The sequence below is a fragment of the Melospiza melodia genome, chromosome 2, assembly GCF_035770615.1.
Source record: "Melospiza melodia melodia isolate bMelMel2 chromosome 2, bMelMel2.pri, whole genome shotgun sequence".
NCBI lineage: Eukaryota > Metazoa > Chordata > Aves > Passeriformes > Passerellidae > Melospiza > Melospiza melodia.
Window position 1 is genome coordinate 80,607,174 of NC_086195.1, and position 18,050 is coordinate 80,625,223.

Genomic DNA, 18,050 nt, shown 5'->3' on the forward strand with positions numbered 1-18,050 from the left:
TCTTGGGGATGGCCCTGTGCAGGCCCAGGAGTTGGATTTGATGATCCTTCAGAGTCCCTTTCAAGTGACTTATTCTGTGATTCTGTAAGTCAAGCATCAATTCTCCTCATTTGTTCTGTATTGAACAGTACAGATTTAATATTAATGCTCTGGATAAATTAATGCATTGGATAAAATCATCAAAATTGATCTGGGAAATGTTGGTTTAAATTGATGCATGTTGTGTATTGTGCTTTTCATCTTTTGGAGATTACAATGCGTATTCCTGCTGTTTCCCATCTTCAGCAGAAGCCTGTAATTGTTTGCATATTCCCAAAGACAGCAGTGTCAGCACTGTATTCCCTGATGCCTAAGACCATCAAGTGTATTTTTCAGTAAAAAAGGTGCCAGATGTTTTATCCATCAGCTTTACCACATTTCCAAGTAAGTACTTTAACCCGAGGGAAAGTCATTACAGCGTAATGAGCAAGGGAAAACATCTCACTGTGACAATCACAGGCTACTTAGGCCACTGTCTCTATGCATTTAAACAATATAAAGCTATAAAGAGCCCTTTCTTAGTCTCCATGCCAAGTATAATTTTAATTTTGCATTGCCATTAAAAACACCAAATTACTAGACAAGTCCACAGTTGCTTCAAAAACAAGCCTAGAGAGGACTGGTACAGAAGCTGTACTGTATTTCCAAACCAATTATTCTGTCAGCTACACTATTAAGGTTTGTTATCTTCTAATTTTCAAAGTTTTATAAAAGGAGAAGCAGATTGTCAGATAATGTGGTCAATACGTAACCATTAAGAATTTTCTCTACTGAAAAATAAAGTTCATTTTGGCAAATTTGTGAGATCATAAAATGTAATTACCAAGTCCATTTCACCACAGTGAGCAATACAACATGACAGAACATCGTGCTTTTCTCCTTGGCAAGATCTCACATCACCAAGCCCATGCAGTCAAGTTCAAAGCCCAGCTTGATCTGGCAGCACTCAGACCTCTGCCCCTTACAGGGCCTCCAGAAGAAGCTTTTGGTAAAACTTCAGGCAGATTTTGTCCTTTAAATGCTGAGCCTATCTGGCCATTTAAACTAGAAACCTTCAAAATAAATCACATAATTTCTCCATTAGCACATTCTTATGTTTATTTTTTATTATTGTAGTCACACAGTCTGTATTTTTAGTATATTTTATACATATGCATACCCTTACTAATATATATAAAGTTACATTACATATACATAGCTTTATACTCAGCTCAGTATATATTGCTTTATTACTACAGCACTATTTCTTAATAGATCATTGTAATGGCAGTATTGCCATTAAAAGGCGTTATCAAAGAAAATGCCTACTTAAAAAAAAAAGATTTTAAAGTATTTGGAAACACCAATTTTCTTAATTTCATGTAACTTTTCTATCTGTGCTAGAGTTTGTGCAGTTTTTGGAGAGAGATGAAGGAGTTTCTCTGATGATTTGGCAAAGAAGCAGGGAAGTATCAGTACCTATAATATTTATTAACTACATCTGCTGTAAGTGCTTTTCATAGACTCCACGAGTGCAAGACAGTCATTCTTGAAATTTCCCCCACCCTGAAGGGGACACAAACCTCGAGGAACTACTTGAAGTGACGTCTGGTGCTTGAAGCTGACGAGACTCCCTTCTCCTGTCTTTCAGCTGTATGTGTAATAAAAAGCTCAGTGAGTAGCAGCAAGGAGCTATAGCCTACTACACGTGTTCTGAATGAGCATTTCACATACATTTATCTTGGATGATTATTTAAACTAGATTCTGAGTTATTTGTTCTTTCTGGCTAGATTATGTTTCCAAAATGCTGAGCCACTTGACAGGAATAACCATATTCAGTCAGCCACAAGGTTACCCAAAAGTCTACAAGTAAGTGCAATAAGAGCTCTCATGCTAACCCAGCAAATGCATTTGGAAAACAGTGCAAAACAGCAGCAATGGGAAAACAGTTGCTACTGCTTGCACAGAACACAGCATGTCTTACCAAAAGAAGAAAAAAAAGGAATTATCAATAAGTTCAAAGTTTCTAGCAAAAAAAAAGGCAAACAGAGCTTCCATCTAAGAATCAATTAAAAAAGAAACTTTGTAGTACCTATGTTGAAACCATCTACTGTATTTACTGGAGAAAAAGTCTTGTATCACCAGTAAATAAATGCTAGTTTCTTCTTGAGATTCTTTGTTAAAAATCAAAATTTTATTTTGTGCAATTCTTTCTAATCAATCTATTTTTTTGTTTTTAGGCAAGCTATTTTCTTATCTGTTTATGTTTGTCCATTAACATAAACAGCCAAAAATTCTCAAGTACTATACTACATTAGCTAAAAGCACAAAACCATGCAGCTTAACTCACCCCATCTGTCCACATGTATCAAAGTGCCTAGAAGGAATGTTAGTTAGATTTTATTTAATCACTGAAGTCACATAGCATGTGAATTCAAGGAAAAGGTGACAGATCAGATGAAAAAGAGTTAAAATTTAACCTTGACCTCTAAGATTACATTTTACATCATGTTGCTTTAGTATCGATGAAGACACCTGCACAAAGAATCTCTGTGCACAAAGAGAAGGGAATAAATGTAAATATTTTCAAAGCCAGAAACTGAAGTATATATATATTTCACATTAAAAAAACTGAAAAGGATACCATATATTTAAAGTTGTAAAACAAATGCACATACATAAGTAATATTTCAGGGTATAATTAATTATAACATCATGTTCCTAGAGATTCCACACTCTCTATACCACATTCTATTTTAGGCACATAACATGACAATGTTATGTCACTAATGCTGAGAATGATGTTTGTGATATATTTAATATCCCAGTTATTGATTTAGACTACTTGATGGACACCTGATACATACAGTATTTCCATAACACAGTGAAACACAGAATAAAACAAGAGGTAGCTAAGGTTACCCTCATTAGCTGCACAAAGGAACAGTTTCAGAAATCCTGAAGCATATTTAAGGAAAATAAAAAAGATTGGGATAGGCTGAGCTAGCAATCTAATTGCATATTTATCAATGCTGAAAAAAGGTTTTGAGCACACACTATTTTCAGAATATTTTGAGACTAGTATCCAAAACTCATTCATTGAAGATGAATTTGGAGGCAAGAATGTTACAAGCCATTTAAACTCAGAACCAAAACACTTTAGTACTTCATCTACATCAAGATGCACAGTAGAGAGAAAAAAAAAATAGGAATATATTTGCATTAAATACTACCTGAGTTAGAAGGCAGATGCATAAATTATGTTAAACTGCCTCTTTCATAGCCATAGACTACAGGTATCTGAATAGTTTAATAAAAAAATGACTACCCATTTCCTGTTCAGGAACAGACAGTATGGAATGCATTTACCTACTGAGTGCCTTGTCATGATCTATGACAACTTTTTCTTTAGTAATATTTATTGAGATAGTAAATATAGCAGCAAAGATACAGTGGCAAATAAACCATGAGGCTGGCAGAGGGATGGATGCTACCACATGCCAGCAAGAGCACTGCCTGCAGCTCGCCACAGCTGAATAAGGAGCCTCTCCAGTGCTGGGCAGGCACTGCTGGAAAGGAACACTGGGGGTTCAAAGCACCTTGAATCCAACTGGAGCCTCCTCCACAGGCTGCAAGTCTTGCACAACCTTCATCAGGAAGATTTAAAGGCACCCTCTTGTAGATGGTTCAAGGACACAACCTGCAGATGCAGTAAGAAAACCTTTCCAACCGTGCTATATTTGTTTATACACTATTTTACCTCTCCACAGTGGCAGAAATCTGAGGCTGTGCAGGGAACCACTGCCTGGCTGTGTGCTGGGTACTGCCACTCAGAACAGCGTAACACAGCAAGGACAACAATAACCAGCAGAAGGTAAGACACAAAAAGACAGAAGGACAACATTTTGAGGAAGCTGTCCCTTCCTTTAAGGAAGTTGTAAAGCAGGAGATTTAAAAACCCAAATAAATAAACAAATAATCTTTGCTTAAAGATGCTCCAACCCATAGAGGTAATGGTAATTTTCATTATTTCTACAAGGCATTGTTTTACTACATAGATTTGAAGAATTACTAATGTAACCAATGTGGTCAGGTTCACACAAACTGAATTCCACTGTGAGGCTTCTCTGAGGCCTGCGAGCCATCACTGAGCAGCTTGCTTGATGTGGATTACAAACACTGGCATTAAGTTTCAAAAGCATGTTAAAATTATGATGCAGACTCATTTTACACATGCTTAATTTTACTTAGTGAGCACCCCAGTAATCATCTCTGTGCATCTGCATTCTCCATTAAATTCTAATAGAATAAAGACTTGAAGATAAACATTTCAAAATATCACTTAGGAGAAAAGAACATGTCCTGGGATTTTTGTTCCAACAGAAGGAGGCATGACAAAGTAAACACAAGAATCTTCTTGCATGTCTCTCAGATTAGACTGTACATATCCCTTCTGGTTTTATATTAGAACCACATTCCCCTCTCCAGGCGATTCTATACATCAATACAAATCCTTATGCAATTTTATCCCAGATTCTATATTTATCAAGACACCTCATCTTAACAGTAAGATTCTTTCCCCAGCATGAACCAGGCAAAGATACCCTCACAAAAACTCCCATCCTAACACGATACATCATATCTCACAATTCAAAGCACTGACGTGTGACTTTGTAGGAATCATTATTAATGTATAAGAAATATGCTCTTTTTTTCTATTTGGCGAATGAATTCAAACGCCACCTGTATATTTTTATCTGGCAAAAAATACTTCACATGCACTTATTATGCATAGCTTCCTAAATAACACTATGTATTACAAAGAAAACAAAACAAAACAAAAAAACCCAATCAACCTAAAAATCTTCAATATAGCGAGTGCGAAAGTGTGGCCTACAAGCAGTGCAAGCATAACTTAAGTCACAAAGTGATCCTGGTTACTAAGGATGTGTGAAAAACCAATTAAAATCCCAGAGCTAGGCACTTCTTCCTTCCACTGCTCTGTAGAAAATAATTCATATGATTTAAACAAAATGCTGTTTTGACCTGCATGCAACTGTTTACAATTGTTTTGGAAGCACATGTAGTTTATACGTTTTTGCCAGAAGTTACCAATCAAGCAGATATACACCAGACAGGTAACATGTTTATAGCATTTTGAAAATTTTCTGTTGATCTGGGTTGGAAATTTTACCTGAGAAGAAAACCATGGATAAAATACTGGAATTTGCATGAACCAACCATGTGTCAGCACCCAGTCTCTCTGGAGACACAGCACACATCTCAAACTGTCACCAAAAAACACAGGTAGGACTACAAAACTTCTTAAATTTTTTTTTTAACAACTTCCAAGTCTGGGAGTCCAGAGATTTCTACTAAGCCCCTGATAAAGTTATATTTCATATATGCACTCTCCCTAGATTATCCTATGAGCTGTGGAGCTGGGTTCTGCACAGCCCTAGGTTTGCTTATATACCATTTTACCTTTCCACAGGGGCAGAACCAAGGGAGTGTCCCCTGAAAGAGCTAGTATTTGGAGAATCTTTTATAGTATTCTGATTTCTTTAAAAGGTGTAAGGTAATAGCTCCAAAATAAATTTTCATGGTGGGTACACATATAGACCTGATAAACAAATCTAAGCTCTAGTTTTAATCACTCAAAGTTTTCTACTCTCAGTTGCTCAGAACAATAGTTTTCATATCGTGACATAGAAGTTGTCACTCCCATGTGTGTGACATGGGAGTCACCACTCCCATGTAGTGTGTGGGTAGTGTGACATACAAAGTTACCACTCCCATCTTTGCTTCTGCTAAGAATCATTGACACTCAAAAAATTACAAAACATTCAATGCAGTTTAAACTGAGATAATAAAATTATTGCAGTCCAAAATAAAATTGCTTCAACAAATGCATTTTAAATAAAATTAGCTTTTCGGACATTTCAAATATTTTACAAATTATCACAAATTGTTTCTTAATTGCTATAAGCACTATCTTAATATTTTCAGTATGATCAAAAACAATATAAGTATTTAAGACTTCCAAGAGACAAACTGAGTCTCCTCTGATCAGGAATAACTGAGGAAGATTGCTGATGCAAGACAGCAGTAGCAGAAAAGGTAAGATAAAGAGAATCAATTAGACTATGACCATGTAATAGAAAGTATTAACAGGAACAGACCCAAAAAATTTCTGTTAGTTATGATTTCCACTTCACTTAAATATTTCACACAGCTTAACTGAGGTTGCAGCTAATGCTCCCTAAAAACCAGAGTGCTGAAACATGGTAATGTTTATCAGCAGACAAGACTTTGCACACATAAAGCTTCGCATATGTGCTAGTAACAATTCTAGCTAGTCTCATTTGGAAACCAGTGACTTAGACTCAGTGCCAATTGTGACACGCTGCAGGGATCACAACTTTGCAAGGGCAAATCAAATTTTATTCTTTCTGAAGCTAGTGACCTAAACATGGCCATAAAAAACTCAGCAGGGGCAGGATATACTGCCTCTGGCAGCCTGCTGCTTCTCGGAATTTTCTTATCATTCGCAGTTTGTGTGTGTCCAAGATCAAGCCTGCAGCCCATTGGAAGGTTCCAAATTTAGCTGGAGTGGGCCATGTTAGTATTGCAAACTGCATGCTCTGAGAGAAAAAGGGCACAAGAGACAATGCTCCAAGTCTGATCATGGTTACAAACCACATACCATTGTGCCGTTCCCCTACTAAAAAAGAAAAACAGCCTGTATAATACCAATGCAGTGTGCAGAGCAGTGTGAACGTTTTGGACCTGGCTGTGTTGGTTAGGATACTAAAAGGAACACTTTTAGTGAATTCAACATAAATCTCCGTTCTGAGGTACACTGGTAGAACAAAAGCCATTTCCCCCACCCTTATTTTTTTCTCCTCTTGATACAAGCCAATTAGCTCATTTTATTAAAAAATGAAAATTGATCTAGTTTTTTTCTAACAGAGACTATTATCTGGTTTGGGTATTGTCACTGTAGCTTCACAGGTAAATATCAAGTGTAGATGGAACCAACACTTGGTACTTATAAAGAAAAAGTTTCAAAAGTATTGTGTTCATTTTACTATAATAATCTTTGTAGAGTTTTACAATCAACACTAAGGATTTACTCCAACATATTATTAGTTTTATGTTTCTAAACAGTAGGTCAGCAAATGAAGATAGAGAATGAAAACAACTTCATAAATCATGAAAGATTACATCTGAGGTATATTACATTAAATATAGAACATTTTATTACTGGGATGTTAACCACTTAATGTACATTGTAAGAACAAGTAAGTGTTAGTGAAAATGTTGACAAAAAACCTGGGCCAAAATTTAAAAAAAAGGCCCTGAACTGAAATGTCATTGTCAGAATAAACAATCCTATTAAAATACAGTAACCAGAGACATGCCACTACAAAATAAAACAGAAACTACTCATACAACTCACAAAAGGAAAACAGATTATCTGACCCTGAAAGACCTTTGATTCTGCAAAGACTCATACAGGATTATGCTGTGTTAGGCTGGATTTCATTTAATCTGAGCACAAGTCAGAAGTGCCCCTAACCAATATGAGCAGGATTAAACGCATGAGCAGGAAGAAAGGACAGGAATTAAAAATAGATTTAAGAAACTAGGTGCCAAAGGTATCAGTCTTTGATTTTAGGATATCCAAAAGCTTTAGAAGAAAGAATTTTTAAAAAGACTAAGTAGTAAATATACAGAACATTACCTTTGGCATGCTGTTTGCCAGCCTCACTAGAAATTGTATGTCTGAAATTTCCTGGAATAAGGAAAAACTGAAAAATGTCTGACTATCTTGACTAAGATTAGTTTCAGTGAGAAAAACAGAAAATCTAAATAGAGTTATCAACTTCAACTACTTAACCTAAACAGACAGGAAGTATTTCCAATGAAGTCTTTGTGCAAAGGAGTTACTAATGGTAACTTAGGACAAGAATGAAAATTACTCAGTGGCTCAAATTATGCTTACACCAGAGTCACACACAGACATGAAATTGGTCTTAACAACAGAACTTTTTTAACATAATGTAATGCCACTGAAAAGCATAAAATCTTATTATTTTGGTTCTTTACAGCATGGAGATACCTTGTCACTTTGTCAGCTTTATTTTGTCAAATATTTTAAATAATTATGACCAATTTTGCAGCAATTAAACAGACAAGACTATATTACCAAGGAAAATTGGGAAGCACTGTACCATAATCCCACTGCATTCCCAGGAGCAACCAGTAAGCCTTGCTGATGATACAGAAGTATAAATATTTCCACTATATATTCCTTTATAACAAAGATAATGAAAATAACGCTGTTTAATTTCAAATACTTGCCTTAACCTGTAATATTTCACACACCATGCTGCCAACATTCCCACTACATAACATACTACAACAGGAACAAACAGCTCAATATTGTTTGTCAGCACAAGCTCAAGCAAGGCTGGTTAAGATTAGTTACAATGAGAAGGAATACTAACAGAAAATAAGGTTATCCCCTATGAGAATGTGTAAAGAATTTTCATATCTCATGATTCCACAATCTCTGACTTGAGAAAAAGATGGCTTCAAAATATGTAATAAAGGTGACTGCTTGTTTCAACACTGTTTCACTTTGGGCTATTTTCTATCAATCAGAAGTCACAAGTAGCATCTAAAATGCTTAAAAGACTTGCAGCGTGGCTCTATCACTGTTGCTCATAGCTTTCACAATCTATTTGCAGCATTATGCTCTACGTGGTAATTTCTTAGATAGTTTTAAAAAGCTCAGTACACCACCTGCAGCAATATGGAGTACAACATATATGGAGAATTAGCTTCTCCAACAATCATTTTATGGGAAAACTCAAAAGTTCAAATTGAATAAACATTTGAAGAGCCCAGTAATTTACTATCTCCAAACCAGTTGAGTAAGTCCTAGACTTGTGGACTGCCTCTTGAGAATCATTAAAAGTGTACTCATAGGACTGTCCATGCATTACATGGAAGCTATTCCACAAGAACACATCAGCACCAGACTGAGACCTCTTCACTCAACACTCTTTAAAAGTGATTACTTCCCACATTTAACACTTTTTATATATACCTACATACACATCTTCTTCAGCAAGAGTTCCATGTATTAATGAGATTGGTCTCAATGACAGGACTTTTAAAAAATAATGCAATGCTGCTTAAAAACCTCACATAATTAAAAGTAAGAACAACAAGGAGATACATTCTCAGTAGCATATCTGTTGAGTAATGGATGCTTTCCTTGCTAGGAGATGGATATAGAACATTAAAGTTTTAACATGTGCTGTCCAAAGTTTTAACTTGTCCTGGTCCAAGGACCAGGACTATTATTTAGAAAAATGCTTATCTAATAAAATTTGAGTTTTCTAAGAAGATGTAGTTTAAGTATTTTCCACAATGAAGGATAAAATGTTAAAAAAAAATTAAAAAGTAATTATTTGTTCTTGACTCAGAAATAAATGTTTTCAAGAATAAAGGCTGCTATTTATCTGCTTGTAGGTCAGCCTGTTTAACTGTTAAGAGATAAGACATCAAAGCATACAAAGTGTTCAACACTTCCAAAAATTCTCAGATATAAGTAGATGAATGGCACTGCAAGCATAGACTGACCTCTTCACCCATCACACCTAAACCCTCAGGTCTACAAAGCATTTACATCTTCCAGTTTGAAATAACAAACCAACTCTAATTGACAGTAACTTTTTATCTGGAGGAATAAGAAGAAAAAGCTCACTGCCTCCATGAAAAGGATAAAGTTGCGAAATCGTATACAAAGATTATTTTATAAATAATAATGATCTGTCATGAGCACCTTTCTGAGTGTCCTGACGCTCCAAGGCAAATCACATTTTAGCATCCAGGGCACACATTTTGGACATAATAAGAGGAAATAAGTCTGTGTAATGCATTTCAGACACAGTAGAACTACAAAAGTACTACTTCCGTGAAATAGCTATACATATTTTTTTCAAGAGACAAAGCCGTGCATGACTGTCTAACAGCACCTGACATGCAGACCGGGCACCGTGGAAGTTTCCCCTGAAAGTTACCAGCAAAAGGCGGAGCTCGCTACAGGCCGTGTGTCTGTGCAAAGCACACAGGTCCATCGTTCAGCACGAGCACGTCTGTCAAGGGGAGAGGGGAAAGGCTCCGTGCTAAGGCAAAAGGCAAACCCTGCCTTCTCCGGCTGCGGACACCGGCGGAGTCCCCGCGGCTGAGGCGAGGCAGCTCCGCGTAAAGTGACCCGCTGTGATGCCAAGGGGGCCGGGACGCGCATTACCTGCCGCACCACCGGGGCCAGGAGGGCTCCCGCAGCCCAGTCTCGCCTCACGACAGGGTCTGACCACCGCGGATCCCGACCCGTCCGCGGGCCGCTGACAGCCGGCCCCGCGCCCCGGCCCCCGGCGCGCCCGCCCAGCCCTGCCCGCCGCCCGGAGCGGGGATGCTGCTGCCTTACCTGAGCCAGCACCGTCGGGAACACGCGCGGCCGCCCGCTGTAACACACCGCCAGGCAGCCTCCCCCGACCAGAGCAGCGGCGGCCCCCCATGCGGACGGGCGGCGCTGGCTGCGCGGAGGCCGCATCCCGGCGAGCCGCCCCCGCAGCGGGGCTCGGGCGGCCGCCGCCGCCGCCGCTCTCCACGCCGCCGACATCTTCCCGGAAGGCGCCGCGGCGGCCGCGCCGCGCATGCGCAGTGCCGGGCCCGAGGCCGCGGGGCGGGGGCAGCTCCGGCCCGGTCCCGCCGGGATCGCGCCGGCCGCGCTCCGCCGGCGGGAGCGGCGCCACCGCACAACCGGAGGGCACGGAGCTGGCAGAGAGGTAACCTGGAAGAAGGGTGTAGCCAGGCGGGCGTTGGCTCTTCTCCCAGGCAACAAACGACGGCACGAGAGGACATAGTCTCAAGCTGCGCCAGAAGAGGTTTAGATTGGGCATTAGGAGGAATTTCTTCACAGCAAGGGTAGTTAGATATTGGAATGGGCTGCCCAGGGACCTGGTGGTGTTTAAGGAAAGACTAGACGTGGCACTCCGTGTCATGGGCCTGTTGACATGGCAGTGTTGGGCCACAGGTTGTATTCGGTGATCCCAGAAGCCTTTTCCAGCCTAACTGGTGCCCTGTTTCTTTAACGCAGGCGGAATGCGCCCGGTCCCTCCGTCTCGGGCCGGGGAGCTCCCAGGTGAGGGCAGGCGGCAGGGCCCCCTTCCAGGCGGGTTCCCGGTGGGGAGGGAGGGAAGGCGGGCAGGGCGGGGAGCAGGTGTGTTGGGCTGTGCCAGGGGAGGGGCAGGGAAGGCCTGGCCTGTGGGTACGGAGTGAAAAGTGGCGACGCTCGCAGCGCTCCTGCGGCCCCAGGAGTGCCCCGGCCACTCCCGTGTGTCTGTCAGTGCTCAGCTTCGCCTCGTTCCCTGGTGTGACTCGTCTCCCAGAGCAGATTCCCACTGCTGAGAGCAGGAGGAGCAATCGATCACAAGCCGGACTCTAGGTACTGCGGGAATCCCGGGGTTCTGAGCAAGGCAGGTTAGGTGAGCTTCCACAAGCAGGGCTGACCCGGCGCTGATGATTTCCGAGGCGTTAATGGCCCCTATGGATGTGTTGCTCAGTGTGTGATCCAGATCAGGAACAACAAAAGCACGAGCAAGTTTGCCATATCCTTCTCAAGGGCAGAGTAGAGTTTCTCGTGAAACACAGATGACAGAAGATGAGTTTATGGAAGTTGTCATGGCAGAGGTGTTAGCTGAGAAGCATTACAGAATGACTTGGTTGGCAGTAATGCTTGTGCCAAAAGTCTACTACTTACCATGAATGCTTCAGACTACTTCTTTTTTCTCACTGCCATAGTTTTAACAAAGCTCTCTAGGTCTTGGTTGGTTACATTCAAACATTAGTTAGTTGATCACATTCAAAAATTGGGCCATCTGAAAATTAATGATAAGGTCATATGAAGTAAAGCAGAGAGTAAGTTAAATGTCACTTGTATGTTGGCAGTACCGATATCCTTGTTATGAGAGTAGTTCACCTAGTGACTCCTTGTGAATGCTGCATGCAATTTGCTATTACTTTGGTCTTTGGTTGAGGGCCTTCAGAACGTACTCAGTCTGTTTTAGCAAATTGTATCTTCCACCTTTTTCTGATATGACAGCCAATGCTGTGTTGTCAACATTACAAATGTTCTGGTATGGGCTCTGTAACAGGGAAATGCTTTTTTGCCCGCTATCCACTGACAAAAGGGGGTCATCCATCACTGCCATCAAAGTAATTTTAGTTCACTCTCCTTCCCTGACCTGAATTCAGAGTCATTAATTCAGTTTCACAGAGCATCGTTTCAGTCATTTAACTAATGGCATTTCAGAATTTATCCCATTTTCTTTTAGCATGTGTTGTTCACTGAGTGTCATTCTGTGAAGTGTTTGAGACGTCTTCAGGAATCTCAGGGCTCAAGTCCTTAGCAGGATACAAACCCTTCAAAAACACCTTCTCTGGGGAACACAAATGACTGCTCATTGCAAAATCACCCAGGATGAATGGTTTCCATCTCTGCATGCTAACGTACATTGCAAAAGCTTTTTCCTGTTCCTAGAGACCTAGAAACTAATATCGGAAAAGCCTTTTTAATCCCAATATAAAACATAGGAGCAAAATCTGTCGATTTTTAAACACATTGGAAAATCCCACTTCTTCTGTAAAACTTGCAGGAAATGCCCATTGCCTATTTCTGTTTCCCTCTAGACAGACAAAATATTTTCCATCCCAATCTTACAGTTTGACACATAGTATTTTTACAAACACCTTAAAAGGACTTTACTTTCTGTGTAAGCCAATAGTGAGCACTTCATGAGTGCTGGCAACATCTTAGAAACATCTTGTAAAGGATGGCTGAAAGATTTGATTTCTGAATGCCAGATCCCTTGATGCTGAATACACAACCACAGCACAGGCAAGGAGGTATAATTCATTGTTCTGACAGGCATTTTCAGTTTTTCTTCAAGTAAAAAACAAATAAGTAGGTCATTTGTCTTTCCTCAGATGGCATTCCTGCCTGGAACAGATGCAGCTGCAGTGTGAATGGAGAGCTGTCCTCATGTGGCTGAGAGCACGCAATGCTGATGGGCGAGTTCAGTGTCCTCAGCCACCCCTTGTCTCCTGCAGTGAATTCACCTCGTGGGCCCAGGCTCCCGGAATACGGAGCTGCCACTCGTGCTGCTCACAGCTGTGCTGCTGTCACTGTGCTGCTGCAGTTGTGAGTGCTGTGAGAACACACGCCTTAAACAGCTAGAGAACTCCTGGTGAGTCACACAGAGTCCTGTTGCACCTCATGCAGTATCACTGCAGGGTGGTTTATGACAGAAAGCAAAGATCTCTGTGGTCTGATGCTGACAGTCTGGTAAATATAATAAAGGTTTCACCAGACAAAATGAGTTATGTGGTGACAAATGTCATCAGCTACTGCATGCTGCAGCACCAAAGTGTTACCTCCCTTTGCTGTCCTGCTCAGTTTGCTCTTCCATGCTCTTATAAGCAGAAATCATTACATTTAGCAAGATGTCCTACCTGCTTTTTTATAAATTGCTTTCTGTGTGGTGACATCACACTTTTTACAAGAGGTGTTTGCATTCCTGAAAATTTGAAAAAGCAAATGAAAATACTAATAAAATGTTTTCTGAAATGTTTAAAATGTAATTTTTCTTTAAGATTCAATGTCCCACTGAATTGTTATGTAACAATGCTTAAATGCAGTCTTTTCTTAGTCTTTCATTAGGTACAATGAATATAATGTAAAGTCACATCAAAAGACAAAATCATACCACCATGAAACAAAACCCTCGTGAGTCCTGTCATTCTTAGGAAATCATGTTTGGCAGAAATTTATTCCTTTTAAGTTCTGTTACAAAGTTAACAAAAAAAAGCCAAGTAAACATACATCTCCTCATGCCTGAAGGTCCACTTCCACATCTCAATGTCTTTTAAGAGTGTTAGGCCAAGTTCCAAGAGGGATTCACTCTCTACTAGAACTCCAATCCCCTCAAGAGCATTAGGCTTAATGCCAGCATTCATTTACTCTTGGAACAGCTTAAATTAACTCCTGTTACATTCTGTCTAAACCCTTTCTTACAGAGTAAGAGTTGAGAGCTGGATTCAGTGGGTTAGTCTGAAGGCCACCCATCATGCTTGTCTGTCTTCCTGGACTTAAAATGCTGCATAAACTGGATTGGGGAAGGCAGTGATCAGCTGTTTCTAAGTTGAGGGAGGAAGCTGGCAAGCCATCTTTTGTATACATGTCCCCATCTCACAAGAAATAGCGTGGGGGTTGGTCTGACTTATTTAACATAAGTACATATGACAGTAAGCTCCAACCAAATGTGAGATTTTAGTAGGCTGTACAGTGTGCTAACAGTATTTTGATACTTTTCTGGCAGAGCTGAACAGACAAGCTAATCAAAGGAAAACAAATATCACTGTTTGGCTTTATAAGTCAAGAACTGGATTATAAGATTATATTTTGCCCAATGTCAGACAGAAGATTGAAATGGAAGGTCTCACAAAGCCAGACTTTCTTTAGCCCAGTCAAACTTATATGGTCTCTGAAGAATACCACTTCTGTTTTACTTTAGCAAACCTGAGAACACTCTGTTTGCCTATGAGTACAAGGCAAACACTCTGAAGCAGGTAAGGATGTAAGCACAGGGAAGACAAGTTTTCTGAAAAGTGATAACACAAAATGTTCTTAGCACACTTAGAAAAGTACAGGGTGATTGAGAGAACTTGACAGTCATTAAAGTTGGCCAGGTGATACCTTGGTCTCTATCCAGAGGCTCAAAAGTCCTGTTCCCAGGTCTTCATGATGAAGGCGAGAAGTTGAGTTCAGGGATTTCCAAAGCTGCCTTGTAAGACTGTTATTCATAGAATAGTTAGAACCTTTCAAGGTCATCTAGTCCACCTCCCTCCAATGAACAGAAACATCTTCAGCTATGTCAGGTTCCTCAGAGCCCTGTGCAGCCTTGACCATTTTCATAATTTCTATCTATCCCTCCTCCACAAGAAAAAAAGAAAACAAAACCAAACAACAGATAGAGGAGAGATTACTTTCAAGGAATCTGAATTACCTTCCTCCAATGAAGAATCTTTTAAGCTGTTAGTTTACAAAAAGTCCAGTTGTTTTGTATGCTTTGGAGATGATGGAAATGGAACTAATTACTAGACAGTCAACATTCATCCACCAGTAGATCTGAAAATAAATATGAGCATTTTGTGGCTAGATAACACTATTCAGCTCATAAATAAGAGTTCACAGCAATCTTTGCAGTTAGGAACTACACTATAAATATAGCTTATCTCCAAATATTTTCAACTTGCTAAAGTTACTTGAAAGCTTATCATGATAGAGTCCATTTAAAAGGAAAAGAATTAAAATTTATCTAAGATATGTGTTCCCAAATACCTCTCATAGCATTCATTTATACTGACCTTTCTAACACACTGTCTTCCCACACTCTTTGTATGTAGTTAGCTGAAAAACTTTGCTGGTATATGTAACACAAGTTCTCTCAAACTTCAGAATTACTTAAGTGAAGTTGAAAATCAGAGAAAAAGAGTTGAAAGCAAAATTCTTACTTAAAAAAATTAATTTGAGAATGGAAGATAACAGTAATGGAATTGGAAAGATTTTAAAATGCAGTTTCTAAGTTGGTGGTGACCTTTCTGTGACAAATATTTGATTTATTAAAGAAATGGTACACAGACTGTTTAAACACTAATGTGAATACAAAAGGCAGATCAAAACTGATTCTCTTTTGTGAAGGAATATTTATTTTTTAAATTTGGAAAGTTTATTTGCTATTACTTTCCAAGTAAGGCTATAGGTCTCAGTTCTGTGACAAGTTTCATATATTATACCTAATTTTAAGCATTTTGAAAAATTCTGTGGTCTGAAGTAAGACTACTTTGACTGCATAAAATTAACTGTATACATAAATATTTGAAGAGTGGAGACTGTCTTGCTATTAGATGAGAACTGTAGTTCAACTACTGTTTTATCTTTTAATGATAAGATCCCATTGCAGTTTTGCAACAATAATAGAGGTCCCTTGAAAACATTTTAAGTAATGGAATTAAATGATGTGTTTTAGCGCATGTATTTTCCTCATGTTTTCACCTGAATAAGTTATCCTTCATTTTTCTTCCCTTGCAAACATTCTTCTGCAGTGCTGCTAGCACTGATTAAAAAGAGAGACCTGTGTCTAAGTGGGATCCTGTAATTTTGACCTTTAACCTGTACTTTTGTGTACATACAAATAAATGCACATTTATATATATATTTTGCCTATAATATATTAATCATAGGATTTCCTGAAATCTTATTACCAGTGCTTCCTATGTAAATATAGAATTGTGTTGCTGGGACCTTGCTATATTTCAGGGGGTGCTTCTTCTCTTTTCTTTCATTCTCTGAAATCAGTGTGAGCATTGCGATCAATTTTAATTATACCAGTATTTCACCCTGAATTTTATAAGAAGAGTTGGCAGTAATAACTATAGTTAAGATTGCCTAAGACTTTCTGCTGTATAGATTCTGTACTTAAAAAGAGAGAGGGATAGAAATTGTGCATAAGAGTACAATAAAACATGTCAAGATTAGCAAAGTTAATTTTATCTGTGTTACCTGAAAAACCAGAAGGATTTATTAGGGACTCTTGACTTTATATTTTTAAATGCAATGTGACTGAGACCGATATAATTTAAAATAACTATTATTATGTAGTTCAAAAAATACTATAAAGATGGCAAGGCATTACTTCACAGTATTACCAAAGAAACAATTACAGAATTATCAGTATTGTAACCTGTAAAATATTTTTAAAATATGTGCTTTCTGGAAATGTTGAAGTAGAAGCAGCATCATATATTTATTTCTCGTTTCTTTTCCCAGACCACAGTCTAGAGCAACTATTAATAACATGTTGCACTGCTACTGTGATTTATTAAAGTTACCTTAATTATCACATCCTTAATACTACTGAAGATGGTGAAGTGTATATAATTATTTCTGTGAAAAAGAAAGAAATAATAAAACTCTAAATTACTGTTTTCTGTAATGTATCCCATTATTTCAAACAGTGTTTACTTCTTTTGCTCACAATACTGTTTATGAGCTGCACCTATTTTTGTTTAAGCACCTATTTTTATATAAGCAGGGGGAAGGCATGATTATTTTCCATGTATGTGTTTAGTTGTTTAATATTATCTAACCTAATAGAAGGAGTGTGTGGTAGACACACAGCTTCACTATAGAAGATTCTGCAATCCTTTCTTCAAAATTTGGAAGTCCTAATATGAAGTTCATTGTAGTCACCAGAATCTTTTTCCATAGGTGTCTGCATTTGGCACTTGCAGAGCTGAAAAACAGCTTTACTATTTGTGTGAATATTGTGGGCAGTCTTGATATATTTGCTGGTGAGGGATCCTCAGTCTGTAGCTGCACCAAAGCTGCTGTTGGATCCTCTCAGAAAAGCACAGTAATAATGGCACTAATAAAAATCCCTGACAAAGCTATGGATAAAGTTGACAGTCCCCATTTGGCAGTAGTCAGGCAGGAGCTGTTCTGCTGAGTACAGCCACAGAGGATTTCCAAGCCATTAGATAACCTTTTTCTAGAGAAGTGAAAGGTCTTGAGGGAACTTGAAGGAGTTGATATTCTGGAATATCTGAATCGCATGTGTCCAAGAAGGCATAAGCTATACCAAGAGCAAAAAGTTGAGATACACAGACTGTCTCATGTTCACAAGGCTTAGGGAATCTCCTGCTCCCATGGCATTTATATTGCTTGTGGGTCTCATGTTCCTGCTGCTTAGGTGTGGATTCTCTGTGGCTGGTCTATAATGGAAAGATTTAGTTGAAGTAGTCCAGAGGATCCACAGCAAATCAGCCATAACCCAATTTCTGAGGAACAGAAGAGACTGGTAGGACTAAAGCATGCACAGGAAGGTTTTTGTAA

General features: G+C 39.1%; 1 protein-coding gene and 1 long non-coding RNA gene across 3 annotated transcripts in view; one reads left to right on the top strand and one right to left on the bottom strand.

The window, feature by feature from the left end:
* MICU2 (mitochondrial calcium uptake 2) overlaps positions 1–10,650 on the bottom strand; it is a 136,105-nt gene extending 125,455 nt beyond the window's left edge. The window contains exon 1 of the mRNA XM_063149029.1: positions 10,524–10,650. Within this exon, the coding sequence (XP_063005099.1) occupies positions 10,524–10,649 (126 nt within the window). The 5' untranslated portion in view covers position 10,650. The remainder of the gene's footprint in view (positions 1–10,523) is intronic.
* Positions 10,651–10,799: 149 nt separating this feature from the next.
* LOC134414445 (uncharacterized) lies at positions 10,800–17,101 on the top strand. 2 transcript variants are annotated; one of them, XR_010026736.1, is made up of 3 exons: positions 10,800–10,884; positions 11,397–11,543; positions 13,085–17,101. It is a non-coding gene; the product is annotated as an uncharacterized LOC134414445 (long non-coding RNA). The 2 variants fall into 2 exon arrangements; XR_010026737.1 differs by having other exon boundaries at positions 10,819–10,884; positions 11,446–11,543.
* The last annotated feature ends 949 nt before the right edge of the window (positions 17,102–18,050 follow it).